Consider the following 21425-nt stretch of genomic DNA (forward strand, 5'->3'; position numbering starts at 1 on the left):
CAGAGCAGTCCTGTCAATCCGGGGGTGGAGGGGCGGCTGCTCAGGATTAAAAGGCGCCACACAGGTGACGCACAGAGCAAAGTGAAGACAGTGAGAGGAAGTGTTGGATGCTGAACGATAGCAGCGCATAAGGTAAGTGTCTTTATATCTCTGCCAGGGGTTTTAGTGACACGACATTTCCGTGTCAGCGCTGCAAACCTTCGCTAACTTCATGATCAATTCCCTTTTAGTGCAGCGGATAAACACCGTCCACTCCCCCACGTGTAATCTGTCCTTTCTCTCTTGTACTGTACTGTGAACAAGCGCTACCGGGGAGAGTGAAATACACACAGTTCCGCTTTCAGAGTTGTGATCGGGCTGTTCATTTCCGCTATGGGATAGACCAATATGTCAGAGATACCTGGACAGTAACTAAAGTCAATCCTGTGGCTGGGGGAAAACTACAGAATGATCCACTCTGGGTGGAGCTCTCAAGCGTTGTATCCGAGCCAACACGAGGGTATAATACAGAAACCCAGACGAACGTAGAAAGGTCAGATTGCTCGATTAAGAAATAGGGAAGATATGCAAGAACAGGAAGGCTAATTTAATGGAAGACGTCAATCAACCAAATAGAAATACCTGAGTTCTTTCCATTCAGAGTTGGTAAATGTGCGAGCCTTGAATTGGTATTCGCACAGGATCCAGACCAGTTATAGCACACCTGGGGGCCATCACCTATAGTGGGTAAAGTTTGACATGAACTCGGAGTGAGATATATCCAAGACCAGCAGCTTGGTGTATAACTTTACGAAGGATCAATTCAATGAAATAAGGGGAAAATTACTGCCTATGGAATGGTGGAGAATGTTCAACAACATTTCAGTGGAGGACAACTGGAATACCTTTAAAGGTGTAATGCTGAAAGTGCAGGATCAAGACACACTGATCCTAAAGCTCAGGCTGAACAAACCTGTCCCAACATTGATTAACAAACAAACAGTAAGAGGACAGTCAGGGAAGAGGTATAAAACATGTAAGCAGAACCATAACGGAGGATTGTCAATATTGTGTGATTACTTCCTGCAAGTATTCCCATGGGAGGGTCTGAGAAACATGCGCACTCCAGAGTGAAGCAAAGTAACACTAACGACTCTTTGATATGAATGAGATGAAGTCCTAGACAAGCTGAAAAGGCTCCCAATGAATAACTCACTGGGGTCTATGGTATATCCCCAAAGTGCTGAAAGAGCCTGAGGAGGAGATATGAGGCACCGGCCACCATTATAAGTGATTTGCTGGACACTGGGGAGACACCAGTAGATTGAAAGCAGGTCAGTGTGGTGCCCATGTTCAGAAAAGGGGATAAAACGGACACAGGCAACTACAATCTTTATTCAGTGTAAAATACTGGAATCAAATCAGCAGGAATCAATATCTGGAGCATCTGTCTCACATTATCCGAGAGAACAGTAGGCTCCGGATTCAGAAGGGGACGATCCCACCTCAAAAAACCTATTTGTCCTCTTTGAGGATGAACCATCTCAATTGCACTTTGTAAAGTATTATGCTATGCTGTACTTAGACTTCCAAAAGGCACCTCATAAAGTCCCTCATGTAAAGTTTGTAAATCAAACTCAATGCTGTGGGAATTCATTATAAATCCTAGAAATGGATAATAAACAGGTTGATGAGTCGAAACAGCTGGAATATAATTCAAAAGCAGAGAAGTCATGTTAAATGTATATATAACCTGGGTTAAACCAAACTTGATGTGTTTTGCACAGTTCTCGTATCCACATATATTTTTTTAAGTATAGAAAAACAGTGGAGACGGTGGGAAAAAGATTTACAAGAATGATACCAGAACTGAGTGTGCACAACTATCTGGAAAGACTGGGGCTCCTTTGTCTAGAAAATAGGAAACTGAGGGGTGACCTGACAGAAGTCTTTCAAATTATGAAGCAGTTTTATATGGTAAATGTACTGAAGATGTTTCCACTTGCGGGGAGTATAAAACTAACAGACATAATTATAAAATAGTCACTAATAAGGAATTCAGGCGTAACTTGTTTATTCAGAGTGTGGTGAGAATGTGGAACATGCTACCACAGGGAGTGGTTGAGGTGAATAGCATTCAAGGGGAAGCTTGATAATTAAATGTAAGATAAATAAGAACATAAGAACATAAGAATTAGGAACAGGAGTAGGCCATCGAGCCCCTCGAGCCTGCTCCGCCATTCAAAAAGATCATGGCTGATCTGGCCGTGGACTCAGCTCCACTTACCCGCCCGCTCCCCATAACCCTTAATTCCCTTATTAGTTAAAAATCTATCTATCTGTGACTTGAATACATTCAATGAGCTAGTCTCAACTGCTTCCTTGGGCAGAGAATTCCACAGATTCACAACCCTCTGGGAGAAGAAATTCCTTCTCAACTCGGTTTTAAATTGGCTCCCCCGTATTTTGAGGCTGTGCCCCCTAGTTCTAGTCTCCCCGACCAGTGGAAACAACCTCTCTGCCTCTATCTTGTCTATCCCTTTCATTATTTTAAATGTTTCTATAAGATCACCCCTCATCCTTCTGAACTCCAACGAGTAAAGACCCAGTCTACTCAATCTATCATCAGAAGGTAACCCCCTCATCTCCGGAATCAACCTAGTGAATCGTCTCTGTACCCCCTCCAAAGCCAGTATATCCTTCCTTAAGTAAGGCGACCAAAACTGCACGCAGTACTCCAGATGCGGCCTCACCAATACCCTATACAGTTGCAGAAGGACCTCCCTGCTTTTGTATTCCATCCCTCTCGCAATGAAGGCCAACATTCCATTCGCCTTCCTGATTACCTGCTGCACCTGCAAACTAACTTTTTGGGATTCACGCACAAGGACCCCCAGGTCCCTCTGCACCGCAGCATGTTGTAATTTCTGCCCATTCAAATAGTATTCCCTTTTTTTGTTTTTTTTCCCAAGGTGGATGACCTCACACTTTCCGACATTGTATTCCATCTGCCAAACCTTAGCCCATTCGCTTAACCTATCTAAATCTCTTTGCAGCCTCTCTGTGTCCTCTACACAACCCGCTTTCCCACTAATCTTTGTTTCATCTGCAAATTTTGTTACACTACACTCTGTCCCCTCTTCCAGGTCATCTATGTATATTGTAAACAATTGTGGTCCCAGCACCGATCCCTGTGGCACACCACTAACCACCGATTTCCAACCCGAAAAGGACCCATTTATCCCGACTCTCTGCTTTCTGATCGCCAGCCAATTCTCTATCCATGCTAATACATTTCCACTGACCCCGCGTACCTTTATCTTCTGCAGTAACCTTTTGTGTGGCACCTTATCGAATGCCTTTTGAAAATCTAAATACACCACATCCATCGGTACACCTCTATCCACCATGCTCGTTATATCCTCAAAGAATTCCAGTAAATTAGTTAAACATGATTTCCCCTTCATGAATCCATGCTGCGTCTGCTTGATTGCACTATTCCTATCTAGATGTCCCACTATTTCTTCCTTAATGATAGTTTCAAGCATTTTCCCCACTACAGATGTTAAACTAACCGGCCTATAGTTACCTGCCTTTTGTCTGCCCCCTTTTTTAAACAGATGCGTTACATTAGCTGCTTTCCAATCCGCTGGTACCTCCCCAGAGTCCAGAGAATTTTGGTAGATTATAACGAATGCATCTGCTATAATTTCCGCCATCTCTTTTCATACCCTGGGCTGCATTTCATCAGGACCAGGGGACTTGTCTACCTTGAGTCCCATTAGTCTGTCCAGCACTACCCCCCCTAGTGATAGTGATTGTCTCCAGGTCCTCCCTTCCCACATTCCTGTGACCAGCAATTTCTGGCATGGTTTCTGTGTCTTCCACTGTGAAGACCGAAGCAAAATAATTGTTTAGGGTCTCAGCCATTTCCACATTTCCCATTATTAAATCCCCCTTCTCATCTTCTAAGGGACCAACATTTACTTTAGTCACTCTTTTCCGTTTTATATATCTGTAAAAGCTTTTACTATCCGTTTTTATGTTTTGCGCAAGTTTACCTTCGTAATCTATCTTTCCTTTCTTTATTGCTTTCTTAGTCATTCTTTGTTGTCGTTTAAAGTTTTCCCAATCTTCTATTTTCCCACTAACCTTGGCCACCTTATACGCATTGGTTTTTAATTTGATGCTCTCCTTAATTTCCCTGGTTATCCACGGCTGGTTATCCCTTCTCTTACCGCCCTTCTTTTTCATTGGAATATATTTTTGTTGAGCACTATGAAAGAGCTCCTTAAAAGTCCTCCACTGTTCCTCAATTGTGCCACCGTTTAGTCTGTGTTTCCAGTCTACTTTAGCCAACTCTGCCCTCATCCCACTGTAGTCCCCTTTGTTTAAGCATAGTATGCTCGTTTGAGACACTACTTCCTCACCCTCAATCTGTGTTACTAATTCAACCACACTGTGATCACTCATTCCGAGAGGATCTTTTACTAGGAGATCGTTTATTATTCCTGTCTCATTAAACAGGACCAGATCTAAGATAGCTTGCTCCCTTGTAGGTTCTGTAACATACTGTTCTAAGAAACAATCCCGTATGCATTCTATGAATTCCTCCTCCAGGCTACCCCGTGCGATTTGATTTGACCAATCGATATGTAGGTTAAAATCCCCCATAATTACTGCCGTTTCTTTTTCACATGCCTCCATTATTTCCTTGATTATTGCCCGCCCCACCGTGAAGTTATTATTTGGGGGCCTATAAACCAAGCCCACCAGTGACTTTTCCCCCTTACTATCTCTAATCTCCACCCACAATGATTCAACATTGTGTTCATTAGAGCCAATATCGTCTCTCACAACTGCCCTGATATCATCCTTTATTAACAGAGCTACCCCACCTCCTTTCCCTTCTTGTCTATCTTTCCGAATCGTCAGATACCCCTGTCCCAGTCTTGGCCACCCTGCAACCACGTTTCTGTAATGGCCACCAAATCATACCCATTTGTAATGATTTGTGCCGTCAACTCATTTACTTTATTTCGAATGCTGCGTGCGTTTAGGTAGAGTGTTTTAATACTAGTTTTTAATCCATGATTTTTAGTTTTGACCCCTCCTGCAGCCCCTTTACATTCAGTGGCCCTTTTTGTTTTTTGCCTTGGGTTTCTCTGCCCTCCACTTTTACTCATCTCCTTTCTGTCTTTTGCTTTTGTCTCCTTTTTGTTTCCCTCTGTCTCCCTGCATTGGTTCCCATCCCCCTGCCACATTAGTTTAACTCCTCCCCAACAGCACTAGCATATATAAACAAATAGAAGGATATATTGACGGGGTGAGATGAAGTAGGGTAGGATGAGACTCATGTGGAGCATAGACCAGTTGGTCTGAATGTCCTGTTTCTATGCTGTAAAATTCTATGCAACACTGGTACCTCATGAATGGCACTGAAATAGCTAAGACTGATGTAAAAAGAGACCGAGATATCTTGGTAGACTCAATACTAAACATATATAAGTAATCAACAGAGCTACTAGAATGTAGAACTACATCACCAAAACAGTTGAATATAAATCAGAGGAAGTCAATGATCAAACCATAACTGCTCTGGTTAGATCACATTTCAAGTATTATGTTCAATTCTGGTCACCAAGATACAATTGAGAGCTTCTAGTGCTGGAGGCAGCAGAGAGAAGATCAATGAGACTGATCCTTGGTTGCTGTGGTCTGAGATATGAAAAAAGACCAGTCTGGAAAGGAGGAGTCTGAGAGGTAATATTACAGAGTCAAAAGAAATAGTAAATGTTGTGGAAAAGGTAAATGTGGGAGTAAAACAAGGAGACAAAGGTTCCAACTCGTAAAAGATAACTTTAGGACTGATATCAGGACGTTCTTTTTAACATAGTGAGCAACACTTGGTTTAGATTTCCAGATGGAGTCGTACAGGTGAAAACCCAGGTTGCATTTAAGAAAGAATTCTATAATGAAATGGGAGGATTGTAGAGCACCTGTGGATGGATGAACTAATGTGGGTCAAATGGTCTTCTCATCCGGAATTATCTTGTGATCTGTCAATACATCTATCCCTATAATAGTTTGTGCACAAGGACAAATATTTGAAAGTAGTGATGGAAAGCTCATTTAAACTATCAGTGTATGTTGAGGAATATATATTTGCCTTTGTAGTTTGTTCTATGAACGCAAGGCAAAATGGCTGCTGCAAGCATTATGGGTAGGATAAAATGCAGGATAAAATGATGCAACATGGGTGAAGACAGTTAGCCTAAGAAAGTGATGCACACTTCTGCACGTAGCCTTTAGAACCCCGAGGGCTAGATTTTACACTTTTGTGCAGATCGACCAAAAATGAGTGTTATTTCTGGCATGGGTCGTAAAAATGGGTTTTCAGGTCGCCGCTTGTCGTCCATTTTCAAAGCCCTTAGTCTCCATTTAAAAAATTGGACGTTATCGCGAGCGATCTGAAATGGGCGTTAGCGTTAAATTTCTCTGACCTTCTGCTGTAAAGTGTCACCGTCCTTAGCAACGGCATGGCAACGCTCATTTCCCGTGATTCAGGAGGTCAGGGGTCATCCTTACATACGCAGAAGAGGAGACAGAGAGAGAGAGGGAGCAGAGAGGGACTGAAACCGTGAGTGGGTGTGGTGTGTGCTTGTTTAGCTGTTGTGGGATCCACAAGGGAGATTCACCAGCAGCAAAAAGCCAACTAAGTACCAAGAACATAGCTGGCACTGAGTTTTTGTCCAACAAATAACACATAACATGGAAGGGATGGAGGAGGCCCTGGAGCTGTTAACCAGGAACACTGGTGGCAGAGGGCTCCCAGTGATCCCAGAGCGCGGCACTTTACCCCAAGATGCTGCACCCCCATTGCCATGAGAGCCAGGAGCAACATCTTGCTTCTAGCTAGGAGCACATTCCCACCTTGGGACCATCCTCTCATGTATCTGTCGAAGCAGCGGTTCGGCCGTCATCCCCCTCGCCCCAATGAAGCAGCATCTGAGGAGCTCCTCGGCCAGGCAGCTTGGAGGCAGGAGGGGAAGGGATAGAGGTGGGGAGAGAAGCAGCAGGGGCGGGGTGGGGGGGAAGGAAAGTGAGGTGCATGGCCGCAGGTGTTGTCTGGGGCATATTTTTAGGTTGCTGCTGCTATTTTGGGGGGAGGATCGGTGCAAGGGGCGAGGGGACTACCTTGTTGGTTTGCATTTGTGTTCTATATTGTGGGAAATGGGGACCATTGTAATGATGTAAATGTGACAAATTTGTTGTGGGCTGGGGCGGGGGTGGGGTGGGCTGGTTTTTACAGATATACTTATCATTTCAGACAAATGGTCAGAGTAAATGTTTTTTATTTAACATAACCTTGTTGCGCATTGGCTCAGCTAGCTGCACTGTAGACACACTGGTGATTCCTTAATATGAAAGGGTATAATTACACTTAACTTCAATCAACTTAAACTTTAACTGTCACCAAGGTAATGCACACCATGGATGTATGACCTGCACACCCAGCAGTGTTTCAGCTTTGTAAATACCACCAACGTTATTTCAAGCAAAGCGCTCATTTATGAGCTCCTGACATCAGAGTCTTGCAGCTATGATGCCACCATCTCCCTTATGAGCTGGCATACCTCAGTGATAACCACTTTGTGGAAGCGCAGTCTCCTAAGGCAGGTAGTGTTGCACAAGTTGAGGTAAGACTGCTTCACCCTGTACTTGCGGGGGGTGTAACGTCTGATCCTCCTCATCGGTCTGTCACGTCTTGCATTGGCCACATGATGCTGCCGAGTGTACCTTCTGCCATCTCGCGTCTGCAGCATGTGAGTCGTCATCAAGAGAGAGTGAGAAATGGCAGGCACCATTCCAACAGCTATGTGTTTTCCACCGATTGTTCACAAAGAATAATGCCCCTACTAAGACACCTAGTAAATTCCAATCATCCACAGTATGAAAAGATGTTTGTTCAGATGTTCACAACACCTCCAAACACCTCCAGAATACATCTGAACTCCCCCAAGGTTGAAGCAGAGCAGCCTTTTAAATGATGCGACCTGCGATTTAGAACATGGCGTCCATACCGCTGTGAGTAGTTCCGGTTAGTTCAACTTTTGACCAGCATTTTTTTCGGTGAGCGATATTATCGGTGAAATGTGTACGAGATGCAGACAGTAGGGATGGGCGATATACTGGGCGTTAGTTTTGGCAAATGTGGTCTTTATGACAAAAAACAGTGGGCGGTCAGTATTATTAAATCTCGGTGTTAATTACGTGCCGAAAGTAATGCTGGGTGATATTCTGTGCGTTGGGATCGCCCATTCTGATGATTGTGCCCCGTATTATTTTTTTCAGCGGTACGCACATGCGGAAAATAACACTCGGCGATAAGTGACCGAGAAATGGGCATCGGTTTCCATTTTGTGGCTAAGTGGGCGATATATGGGTATTGCACCTCATTCCAGCGTTAAAATTGATGTTAAGTGGGCGGTATGCATGCAAAAATAATGGAAATTCTAGCCCCTAGCCTCAAGATGACATATCTGGAGCACACCAGACAAACGCCCGTTTTACTTAGTTTCCCCTTAACCGCCGAGAAAACCGATGAGAATAATGGTGCAAGACCCATTTTCTCGCCGGGTGATTAGTTTCAATTAGTTTTAACTTAAAAGTGAAAATTTTCACCAGTATTACTTACCAAACATTAGTGGTTTTTCTGGCCGGACAGTCGGGTGTTGAGGGGCTCTCTGGGAAAGTCTAGCCCTTAAACATTTTAAATGGCTTAATTTACCAGCTGTGCAAGACAGTATTTCAGATTAAATGAGGATAGAGACATGGATAATGGAAGGTGGCTGACTGTCAAGATGTTTTTAGACAATGAAACAGAATCTGTTAAGGATGAGGCCTGTATGGTTGTGTAAGTTCAGCAATCTGTTCGATGACCTAGAGTCATAAGCTACCTGCAGAAGTTAAACCCAACAAACTCGGTGTCACAAATTCAGCCATGATCTAATCAAATAATTAATCAGGCTTGAGGGGCTGAATGGCTCCTAGGGCTTCTGTTCCAGGGGCTGCACTAATCTTCCTGACTGGATGAGCTTTGTCAATTGCTATCTCGGCTATATCGATCCATATGTGTGAGTGTTGCAGCGTGGAAGAGCAATGAGTAGCAAAAGGCTGCCAATTATTATTAATAACTTTTATTTATATAGAGCCTTTAACATAGTAAAACATCGAAAGGTGCTTCACAGCAGTGTTACAAGACAAAACAGATACATTTGACACCGAGCCACAATAAAATATGGCAGATGACCAAAAGATTGGTTAAAGAGGCAGGTTTTAAGAAGCGTCTTAAAGGAGGAAAGAGAAGTTGAAGGAAGGAATTCCGGAGCTTAGGGCCTTAGCAGCTGAAGGCACGGCTGCCAATGGAGGAGCAATTAAAATCGGGCTGCTCAATAGGGCAGAATTGGAGGAGCGCAGATATATTGGAGGGCAGTAAGGCTGAAGAAATTTAGAAATAGGGAGGGGTGAGGTCATGGGGGGATTTGAAAAGAAGGATGAGAATTTTAAAATCAAGGTGTTGCTTAACTGGGAGCCAATGTGATGGGTGAACAGAGAACAGAACTTGGTGTGAGTTAAGACGTGAGCAGCAGAGTTTTGGAGACTCCAAGTTTACGAAGGGTAGAACGAGGGAGGCCGGCCAGGAGTGTGTTCGAATAGTCAAGTGTAGAAGTAACAAAGGAATGAATGAAGGTTTCAGCAGCAGGTGGGCTTAGGCAGAGGGGCAGTCAGGCGGTGTTACAGAGATGGAAATAGACAGTTTTCGTGATGCAATATATATCAGACAACTTTCTCCAGGGAGCTGTGCTGAGGCCTTACCATTTCCCTTTGTTTTATAATTTTTCCAAATATTGTACATATCTTGGTTTTGCTAGAGATGCCTTGAGACCGAAGTCTTTGTTTCACTGATGTTCATCAATCAACCGAGGTTGTTTCAGCACGTTGGTTAATGAGAAACAATAATATTTGAATCTTAGACATGTAGAGATTAAATAACTTGAGACCAATTCTACAGAGAAAATTGTAAATGTTTCACTGCAGACCAACACTCAGTTTGCGATTCTTCATAAGCCAATTTCTCTGTTCAGTTGCAAACCCTGGTAATTCATTAACTTTCTTGAGAACCTTATTGTACCAAAATCATTTTGGATATTTGTTTTATATTCATTTTTCCTGCAGTTTTAACCAATGGAGGACCTGAGCAAAGCAAATTGCCATTTCACCCTTGACCTATTCAGAAAGCTGGTTGAAAAAAATCAAGCTGGCAACATCTTTTTTTCTCCATTCAGCATCTCCAGTGCGTTGGCCATGGTTTATCTTGGAGCAAAAAATAATACTGCATCTCAAATGGCAAAGGTATGTATAAAATTACTCTGAGTAAAAGATGTAGCTGAATTTTTTTTAACTGTCTTGTGTGTGCATTTTGTTTGATAATATCAGTTTGCCAGAAGCATGGACTTATGGGCTCGACCTTCCACTTCAGATCGCTGGGCTAGTGCCCATATATCGCCCAAAATGGCAGGCTATCGCCCATTTTGATTAAAAAGTGGAAAGTTGGGCCAGAACAGCGCCGGAAAATTGCTGGTCCAACTTTCCTGTCACATCGTTGAGGTGATCGCCCGCATCGCCCAGCGCAACTTTCAGCACATCGCCCACACATCGCCCGGCTTATCGCTCACTGAAAATATCACTGGAGAAAAGCTGCTATTAACTGGCCTTCCTCACAGAACTCAACACTACGGACGCCATTTTGAACATTGGAGGAAGTGAGGAGGCAGCTTACACAAGGGGCTTATCATTTGTGAGTTATTTAAGGGTCGTTTACTGATAGATCCACTCACATTTATATTTATATTTATATGTATATTTATAATTTATATTTTATATTTTCTTTAGTATAAAGGGCATTTATAACAACAGTGATAGTGATAATAGTGATAATGATGGAGCCTGTAGCTTCTCTACCATTATTTGGTAGATTATAACGAATGCATCTGCTATAACTTCCGCCATCTCTTTTCATACCCTGGGATGCATTTCATCAGGACCAGGGGACTTGTCTACCTTGAGTCCCATTAGACTGTCCAACACTACAGCCATACACACTTACAGTGCCTCTGAGCTCCCTCTCACTCTGTCTCCTCTTCTGCACATGTCATCATGACCCTTGACCTCCTGAATCGCGGGAATCGTGCGTTGCCATGCTGTTGTTAAGGGCGGCCACACTTTACGGCAGTAGGTCAAAAAACTTTAACGCTACTGCCCATTTGATATCGCTCGCGGTAGTGCCCATTTTCAAAACTGTAAACTAGGTGTTTTGAGAAAGGGCGATGAGCCGTTGATCTGAAAACCCTTTTTTAACGCCCACGCCGGAAATAATGCCCATTTTTGGGCGATAAGCACAAAAGTGGAGGTTCTAGCCCATAAACTCATTGATAGTTTATATGCATCTAATAGTAATAGGTATCATGTCTCAATATCCTACGTGTAACTAGCAGTAATACTTTAACTCACTGATACTCACCCTGAAACCATCGCCAGAACCCCCCTGCACTGCACCAGGTGAGGTCAGTCTCTCCAGTTGATGCCACTTATAACAGGCCCGATCTCTCTCTCTATCTCCTTGGAATCTGGTTTGGACTCCGGTTCTGTGTGAAGGTGACAATTCTGAACTGCGAACCTCAGTCTGAGCTGATCTGTACTTGGTCTTCACATGTCAAACCCGGTCGGCACAGACCAACCGGAACCAAACCGAGAGATTGCGCAAAGGGCAGTGAGCTGAGTGTTTGGGGCACTTCTCACAGGTCACATTGTCCTAAACTCAGCTCAGTACCAACATTTCTAAACCGCTCCATGTGCTCGGTCTCAATAAATGAGGGATGGGAACCTATGCAGGGAGACAGAGGGAAGTAGAATAGGGGCAGAAGCAAAAGATAGAAAGAAGAAAAGTAAAAGTGAAGTGCAGAGAAACCCAAGGCAAAAATCAAAAAGGGCCACATTACAGCAAAATTCTAAAGGGGCAAAGTGTGTTAAAAAGACAAGTCTGAAGGCTCTGTGCCTCAATGCGAGGAGTTTTCGTAATAAAATGGATGAATTAACTGCTCAGGCAGCAATTAATGAATATGATATAATTGGCATCATGGAGACATGGCTCCAGGGTAACCAAGGCTGGGAACTCAACATCCAGGGGTATTCAACATTCAAGAAGGATAGACAGAAAGGAAAAGTAAGTGGGGTAGCGTTGCTGATTAAAGAGCAAATTAACACAATAGAAAGGAAGGACATTAGCTTGGATGATGTGGAATCTGTATGGGTGGAGCTGCTGAATACCAAAGGGCAGAAAACGCTAGTGGGAGTTGTGTACAGACCACCAAACAGTAGTAGTGTGGTTGGGGACAGCATCAAACAAGAAATTAGACATGCGTGCAATAAAGGTACAGCAGTTTACATGGGTGACTTTAATCTACATATAGATTGGGCTAATCTAACTGTTGCAATACGGTGGAGGAGGATTTCCTGGAGTGTATGAGGGATGGTTTTCAAGACCAATATGTCGAGGAGCCAACTAGAGGGCTGGCCATCCTAGACTGGGTGATGTGTAATGAGAAAGGACCAATTAGCAATCTTGTTGTGGGGTGCCGCAGGGCTCAGTGCTGGAACCCCAGCTCTTTACAATACACATCAATGATTTAGATGAAGGAATTGAGTGTAATATCTCTAAGTTTGCAGATGACACTAAGCTGGGTGGTGGTATGAGCTGTGAGGAGGATGCTAAGAGTCTGCAGGCTGACTTGGACAGGTTAGGTGAGTGGGCAAATGCATGGCAGATGCAGTATAATGTGGATAAATGTGAGGTTATCCACTTTGGGGGAAAAACACGAAGGCAGAATTTTATCTGAATGGCGGCAGATTAGGAAAAGTGGAGGTGCAACGAGACCTGGGTTTCATGGTACATCAGCCATTGAAAGTTGGCATGCAGGTACAGCAGGCGGTGAAGAAGGCAAATGGTATGTTGGCCGTCATAGCTAGGGGATTTGAGTATAGGAGCAGGGAGGTCTTACTGCAGCTATACAGGGCCTTGGTGAGGCCTCACCTGGACTCCCTTTCTTTCTGAGCCCCCATTCCCCCTCTCCCCTCTCCCCCATTCCCCAGTCTCCCTCTCCCCCATTCCCCAGTTTCCCTCTCCCCCATTTCCCAGTCTCTCTCCCCCCGAGCCCCCATTCCCCACTCTCCCTCTCCCCAAACCCCCATTCCCCAGTCTCCCTCTCCTCCATTCCCAGTCTCCCTCTCCCCGAGCCCCCATTCCCCAGTTTCCCTCTCCCCCATTCCTAGTCTCCCTCTCCCCAAGCCCCCATTCCCCACTCTCCCTCTCCCCGAGCCCCCATTCCTCAGTCTCCGTCTCCCCGAGCCCCCATTCCACAGTCTCCCTCTCCCCCATTCCCAGTCTCCCACTCTCTCACTCCCCCATTCCTCAGTCTCCGTCTCCCCGAGCCCCCATTCCCCAGTCTCCCTCTCCCCCATTCCTCAGTCTCCGTCTCCCCCCTAGCCCCCATTCCCCACTCTCCCTCTCCTCGAGCCCCCATTCTCCACTCTCACTCTCCCCGAGTCCCTATTCCCCACTCTCCCTCTCCCTCTCCCCGAGCCTCCATTCCTCAGTCTCCGTCTCCCCGAGCCCCCATTCCTCAGTCTCCGTCTGCCCGAGCCCCCATTCCCCACTCTCCCTCTCCCTGAGCCCCCATTTCCCACTCTCCCTCTCCCCGAGCCCCCATTCCTCAGTCTCCCTCTCCCGGAGCCCCCATTCACCAGTCTCCCTCACCCTGAGCCCCCATTCCTCAGTCTCCCTCTCCCCAAACCTCCACGTGGTCGCTGCTCTCGGCTGCGGTGATCAAGTGACATCACCGAGCCAGAGGTTCCACTGAGCAACAGCCGGTGAGGTCACGGAGCGGGGGAGGGGAAGGGAGGAACTAACCACTGGATGGCTAATCTCAGACTTGGTCAGTTTCACTTTCCAGTTTCACTTTCAGGAACCAATTCCTCAAAATCAGGTGATCCCAGTGGCTATAAAAATATTCAGGAAGACAAACATTGCACAGTGTTTCGGCTGATCTGCTGACTGAAGTACAAGTGAAATCCAGATCACCATCATGAGGTCAGTAATCACTTTGCTTTACACAACATTATTAGATGTACTGACATTTTAAGGAAATAACAGTGACATTGACCACGATATTAACGCAGAGACGGGATCAGAGTGCGGGTGAGGGAGGGGCGATGGCGGGCGACCAAAGCACAACATCGTGGAACGTGTGCAAATATCCTATTCAATGGGGATTCCTCTTTATCATTTTACTTCCGGCTTTCGTGTCCCTAATGCACGTGAGCGGGCGTGACACTGACCTGCATGATGCGATTTCACCTCGACCACTGACAGGGCCAGTTCACAGAGGCAGTGGAGGAGGAGGTTTGCAGTTAGCTACATTGGGCTGGAAGGAGTGCAGGCAGAGTTATGGAAGGAAGGAGGACAAAGACTGCACCCAGGTTTAATCAGGCGTCCCTGGATGTCATTGGAATCCTCATCTGATGAGGTGTGCTGAGCGGCTTGTTCCTCTTCACCTTTAGTTCTCGCTGCTGTGCTGTGTTGTGCAGAATGCAGCTCACCACGATTATGCTGGAGACCCTCATTGGTGAGTACTGAAGGGCGCCTCCAGACCTGTCCAGATACCTGAAGCGCAACTTGAGCATAGCAATGGCTTGCTCAATAACACATCAGGTTGACAAATGGCTCCTGATGTAACGCTCCTCAGAGGTATCATCAGGCAGGTTTGAGGGGGATATCCTTTGTCACCTCGCCCTTAAGGCTGGTTCCAGGTCTGAACATGTTGAGGATTCTGGGCTGCCGCAGCATGATAGCACCTCCCAGGGAATCTGGCGCAGACCTGCATGAACCTTTTTTTGTGGTTACATACCTGCTAAACATTGATGTAATGGAATCCCTTGCGGTTGACAAATACTCCTGGTTAATCTGTGGGGTGCTCGGATTGCCACGTGTGTGCAGTCGATGCCAGCCTGCCCCTGTGGGAAGCCAGCCAAAGATGTGAATCCGAGTGCCCGCTGATTCTGGCTATTGTCATCACAGGGGAAGTTTATATGCCTCCAGCACTGACAAACAACCCATCAATCACCTGCCTGATGCATTTACTTGCAGCCGACTGCGAGATCCCATGCATGTTGGGTTAGGGCTACGTTTCACGTATTTGACTGTTTGACTTCTCCGTGACCCTCTCCCAGGTGTGAGGGGTTAATATCAAAGCCATTGATTTCAAACCCACTGAAATGAGTGGAGCTGGACCTATCTGTTTATAGCTGAAACATGTTTACAGCAAGGCAGCTGCCTCAGGGCAAACTCCTTCCTAAACCTGCCTCCCTGTGACTGCTGCAATGAAAATAGAACATTTCTCACAGCAGGAGACTGGTGACGGTGGAATTACTCTCTCTCTGTCTCTCTCCACTCCCTGTATTCCCTCCCTCTCTGTGAGAGCTGGGACTGGTGCATGCAATAGGTTCCAGAGGGTGGCAGTGTAGGGTTATTAGTTGCATGCATTGCTACTGTACAAATAGATTGTGCATTTTATAAAAGACACAATCAGCAATCTCGAAGTGTGTTGCTAATGGTTACTCAAAGGATGTGCTGTTTTATAACAATAAACATGTATCATTGTCAGTGTGCCGCTGGTTTATGAAAACAGAATCAGTCAACTTTCATGTGAGTGCTCGGGGGAAGGGTTTGGGATCTGTCCCTGGGTCTGTGAGCACTCGGGGAAAGGGTTTGGGATCTGTCGCTGAATCTGAGAGCACTCGGGAAGGGTTTGGGATCTGTCCCTGGGTCTATGAGCACTCAGGGGAAGGGTTTGGACCTGCCCCAAGTTAATGTTGTCTGCTCTCTGCAGTAACAGAAAATGTGTCCAAGCAATGTCCAGAACTTTAAGTTTTTGCTGTCGATATTTTCGCTGAATCTTACACTAAGTTATGTGGCACAGTAAATAATACAGATGGGATTAGACAGTTGCAAAGGCACATTGATAAATGAAATGATTACGAAAAACTAGCAGATGGAGTTCAGTGTGGGGAAATGTGTGCTCATCCACTTTGGAGCCAAGAAATATCGGAATATTTTCCAAATGTGACAAGCCTGGAACTGCGGAGGAGCAAAGAGATTTAGGGGACCATGTACAGAAATCATTAAATCTAGTGAACAGGTACAGTAAATAATGAAAGGGGTGAATGGATTGTTTGTCTTGATCTCAATGGGGCTGGAATACAAAGGGTAGGCGTTATGTTAATGTTGTATAAAGCTCTGGTTAAACTACATCTGGAGTAATGCATTGAGTTCTGGGCACCTCACCTCAGAAAGGATATATTGCTCCTGCAGCGGGTGTAGTGCAGATTCATTAGAATTTTACCAGGGCTAAAATGGTTATATCATGAGGACAGCTCACATAGACTCGGCTTGTATTCCCCCAGATATAGAAGATTAAGGGGTGACCTAATTAAGGTGTTTAAGATGATTGAAGCATTTGATTGGGTAGGTAGAGTAAAACAATTTCCTCTGATGGGGGAGACCAGAACAAGGGGGCATCAGCTTGAAGTTAGAACTCAGCCAGTCAGGGGTGATGTCAGACAACACTTCTTCACACAAAGGGTAGTGGAAATCTGGAACTCTCTCCCCCAATAAGTTGTTGCGGTTAGGCCAATTAAATATGTCAAAACTGTGATGATAGAATTTTGTTAGGCAAGGGTATTAAGAGTTACAGAACCAGGGTGGGTAGATGGAGTTGTGATACAGATCAGCCATGATAAAGTGAATGGTGGAACATGTTCCTATGTTCCGACCTATGTTCATATTAAGGGATAATCGTGGATTTCTGCTGGCACTCATGAGCCAATTGTTCATTTTATGTTGCCTCCAGGACCCTTACGGGATTTCTAGAGGTTTCCCCCAAACTGAGCGAAACCAGGCAGTCAGGCTGCAGGGAGGTGTTCTGTGCCCACGTGCACTGACCTGCACATCTGTTCTGCTATTGTGACTTTACCAGCATTGCTACATTGATTATATATGAGCTATAAATGTAAGTTAGATACACATAGCGGATGCATTGACAGTCATTTTCCAACATTCCACAGATTCTGGATCAGTTCCTATGGAGTGGAGGGTAGCCAATGTAACCCCACTTTTTAAAAAAGGAGGGAGAGAGAAAACAGGGAATTATAGACTGGTCAGCCTGACCTCAGTAGTGGGTAAAATGATGGAATCAATTATTAAGGATGTCATAGCAGCGCATTTGGAAAGAGGTGACATGATAGGTCCAAGTCAGCATGGATTTGTGAAAGGGAAATCATGCTTGACAAATCTTCTGGAATTTTTTGAGGTTGTTTCCAGTAGAGTGGACAAAGGAGAACCACTTGATGTGGTGTATTTGGACTTCCAGAAGGCTTTCGACAAGGTTCCACACAAGAGATTAATGTGCAAAGTTAAAGCACATGGGATTGGGGGTAGTGTGGACATGGATTGAGAACTGGTTGTCAGACAGGAAGCAAAGAGTAGGAGTAAATGGGTACTTTTCAGAATGGCAGGCAGTGACTAATGGGGTACCGCAAGGTTCTGTGCTGGTGCCCCAGCTGTTTACATTGTACATTAATGATTTAGACGAGGGGATTAAATGTAGTATCTCCAAATTTGTGGATGACACTAAGTTGGATGGCAGTGTGAGCGCGAGGCGAATGCTATGAGGCTGCAGAGTGACTTGGATAGGTTAGGTGAGTGGGCAAATGCATGGCAGATGAAGTATAATGTGGATAAATGTGAGGTTGTCCACTTTGGTGGTAAAAACAGAGAGACAGACTATTATTTGAATGGTGACAGATTAGGAAAAGGGGAGGTGCAATGAGACCTGGGTGTCATGGTACATCAGTCATTGAAGGTTGGCATGCAGGTACATCAGGCGGTTAAGAAAGCAAATGGCATGTTGGCCTTCATAGCGAGGGGATTTGAGTACAGGGGCAGAGAGGTGTTACTACAGTTGTACAGGGCCTTGGTGAGGCCAGACCTGGAGTGTTGTGTACAGTTTTGGTCTCCTAACTTGAGGAAGGACATTCTTGCTATTGAGGGAGTGCAGCGAAGGTTCACCAGACTGATTCCCGGGAAGGCGGGACTGACATATCAAGAAAGACTGCATCAACTGGGCTTGTATTCACTGGAGTTCAGAAAAATGAGAGGGGATCTCATAGAAACGTTTAAAATTCTGACGGATTTCGACAGGTTAGATGCAGGAAGAATGTTCCCAATGTTGGGGAAGTCCAGAACAGGGGTCACAGTCTAAGGATAAGCGGTAAGCCATTTAGGACCGAGATGAGGAGAAACTTCTTCACCCAGAGAGTGGTGAACCTGTGGAATTCTCTACCACAGAAAGTTGTTGAGGCCAATTCACTAAATATATTCAAAAAGGAGTTAGATGTAGTCCTTACTACTAGGGGGATCAAGGGGTATGGCAAGAAAGCAGGGATGGGGTACTGAAGTTGCATGTTTAGCCATGAACTCATTGAATGGCAGTGCAGGCTCGAAGGGCCGAATGGCCTACTCCTGCACCTAATTTCTATGTTTCTATAAGATGGGCTTTGATTATTTTGTTCTCTTACAGCAACACACTGAACGATTGTTTGAAAGCGAAACTCGGCGAGCTTCAATGTCAATTCACGTGGGCCCCACAGAAAGACAGTATTGACTTGGAGGACATGAAGTATAGATTACACAATTTAATACAGGCTGGTGTGAAATATCAGGCCATGTCTTACAACCACCTCGCTTTTGTAAACTGTCTGCAAGGCAACTGTGAAGAGGCAATTCAAAACTTAAATGAAGCTGAAAAAATTCTGAGGGAAAATCATGAACATGAATTTAAAAGAAGAAGCATCATCACCTATGGAAACTATGCCTGGGTATATTATCACATGGGCCAACTGACAGAGGCCCAGTCCTACCTCGACAAGCTGGAGAGGATCTGTAAACAATTGACTGATGGCTCTCGGTATACAGCGCTGATACCTGAAGTATACGGGGAGAAGGGTTGGTCACTGTTGAGTTCTGCTGCTCAATACTATGAGGAGGCAAAGGAATGTTTTGAGAAAGCTCTGGAGGAAGATCCTGATGATACTGAATGGAATGTTGGCTATGCGACTGTTCTGTTTCGTCTGGAAGGAGGTCCTGGTATCTCAGAGAATGGTGAACCCAGTCAATCAGTGAAGCAGTTGCGACGTGTGCTGGAACTTGATCCAGATGACTCTGTCGCCATGGTGCTGTTGGCTCTAAAACTGCAAGAGTCCAAACAAAAGGAGAAAGCACTGCAATTAGTTGAACAAGCATTGCAGAAGTCCCCTGATCTTCCATATGTAACTCGTTATGCAGCAAGATTTCTGAGAAAAGAAGGAGATGTGGAAAAAGCTATGGAGCTGTTGAAGAAAGCATTAAAAATTATCCCACACTCTTCCTTCTTACACCACCAAGTAGGTCTGTGTTACAGAAACAAAGTATATCAGTTGATCAAACATCCAGGCAGCAAAGACCCTCGCAATCCTGCTTTTCAACAGAAAGCTGAATTGATCAATCAATGCAAGTACCATTTTGAAAAGGCATTTGAGCAGAAGCCATCATTTATTTTTGCACGATTAGATTTTGCAAAAATCTGTTCATTAAATGGGGAATATCTCAAAGCAGAGAAGATCTACAGCGATTTCCTGCAATTAGAAGATAATCATCCTGATAAGCAGTCCGTATATTTGCAGATTGGGTTATTTGAACTGCACCAGAAAAGATCGGAATCAAATGCCATCAACTATTTTCTGGAAGGACTTAAATTTCAACGTGACACAAAAGCTTGGCAATTGTGTCATGAAAACTTGAGAAAGATTGCAACAAAACAAATTGACAGGAATCCCAGAAACAGCAAGGCCTTTGGTGTTCTTGGGTTACTGCACCAGCAGGATGGGAAGAAGTGCAAAGCTATTGAATGCTTTGAAAAGGCCTTGGAGTTTGATTGTGGCAATGAAGAATATCTAAGTGCTCTTTGTAAATTACGCCTTTCTATCAGTCAATGATGACTAACCCAGCTAAAACTAAACACATTGGGTGGAGTTTCTGCTTTGGCGCAATTGGGAACTTAGTTGTAAATTACGCTACATAGGTTACAGTTCAAGTTTCCGCTAGAATGCATTTGCATACTCACAGACATAAAATCTTTAATGAACCAGCCTTTCACCTGCGGGAAACCTGATTTTAAATGACTGAAAATGACTTAAAGGTAGATATACTGAACCATTTATTAGTTTCATTGTTGTACACTAGTCAGTTTGTAAGTAAATTAAATATAATAATTTGTAAAACTTTTAAATCATGCCTACTAGTGCCCAGGGGCCTAAGAAAATGAGCTCAATTTGAAAACCCTCCTCAAACGGGCGCAATTGGCAGAAACTCGCCATCCTCGTTATTTCGATCTGTGGGCGGGGCCAGTTTTGTAGATTTTTAAACCAGCGTTAAAGATCACGGAATACTTGATTTACGCTTGATGTAAATCTTGCTCGAGTTCCCGTGATCTTTTGTGCTGGTTCGGCAGATTTCACCTGGATTGTACTGATAAAACGAGGGCAAATTAGCAGAGGCTCTATCCCAGTGTTTGAAAGATGCTGTGATGCTCTCTCATCTATGAACAAGTTTGGCAGGATACTCATCCAACTTATATTATTTAATATACACTGTTAATACTTTCAGTCGAAGCGGCCTTTTGTTTGTAAATGCATCGATATTTGTGAGTACAGTCCCCACTTTACACAGGATGGCCGGTATCACGCGTGAAGAAGGATTATTTTCTCTCTCTCCCTGTAACGAGCCGCCCGCAGCTCCCTGATTTCTAGCCCCTTCAATGGAAGCAGTTAATTTCCATCGGGTGACTTATGGCTAAAGGATATAATAATAGATTTAAATGGCTAAAATTAATAAAGCTTAATAGTTGCAGATATAGATTTTCCAACCAGAATTATTAATTTGCTGTAATATCAGAGACTGTGTTAAAATAAACAATAAAAAGAAACTGTAACTAAAATGATATTTGTGTTATTGATCTGTGCTAATGCTGACAGTAAGTGTCACTCATAGTCCATACTTTGTGATGGTGAACTGTACCAGCTCTGTAAGGAACATTCAGACCAGCCTTTAACACAGCTGTTGATTGTGGAGTGAAACATGGCCCTTGCACTGCTAGCTGTAGCCATAGTGCTATTAGAGAAAGGTTAGGAAGAAATGGTTGGGAAGGTCCAGAGGAATGGGACAATGGGAGAAC

At 44.5% G+C, this 21425-nt stretch overlaps 1 protein-coding gene and 1 long non-coding RNA gene across 3 annotated transcripts in view; one reads left to right on the plus strand and one right to left on the minus strand.

The window, feature by feature from the left end:
• Positions 1–20906, plus strand: LOC139264268 (interferon-induced protein with tetratricopeptide repeats 5-like). 2 transcript variants are annotated; one of them, XM_070880450.1, is made up of 4 exons: positions 1–132; positions 10219–10395; positions 14052–14188; positions 18735–20906. In XM_070880450.1, exons 3-4 carry the CDS (start codon positions 14184–14186, stop codon positions 20185–20187), a joined length of 1458 nt encoding a protein of 485 aa, XP_070736551.1. In that variant the 5' UTR covers positions 1–132; positions 10219–10395; positions 14052–14183; the 3' UTR covers positions 20188–20906. The 2 variants fall into 2 exon arrangements, with proteins under 2 accessions (XP_070736551.1, XP_070736550.1); XM_070880449.1 differs by having other exon boundaries at positions 14064–14188.
• LOC139264269 (uncharacterized) overlaps positions 18519–21425 on the minus strand; it is a 15998-nt gene continuing 13091 nt past the window's right edge. The window contains exon 3 of the long non-coding RNA XR_011593305.1: positions 18519–19404. This is a non-coding gene — a long non-coding RNA (uncharacterized lncRNA). The remainder of the gene's footprint in view (positions 19405–21425) is intronic.

This window comes from Pristiophorus japonicus, chromosome 5 (genome assembly GCF_044704955.1).
Source record: "Pristiophorus japonicus isolate sPriJap1 chromosome 5, sPriJap1.hap1, whole genome shotgun sequence".
In the NCBI taxonomy this organism is placed as follows: Eukaryota; Metazoa; Chordata; class Chondrichthyes; family Pristiophoridae; genus Pristiophorus; species Pristiophorus japonicus.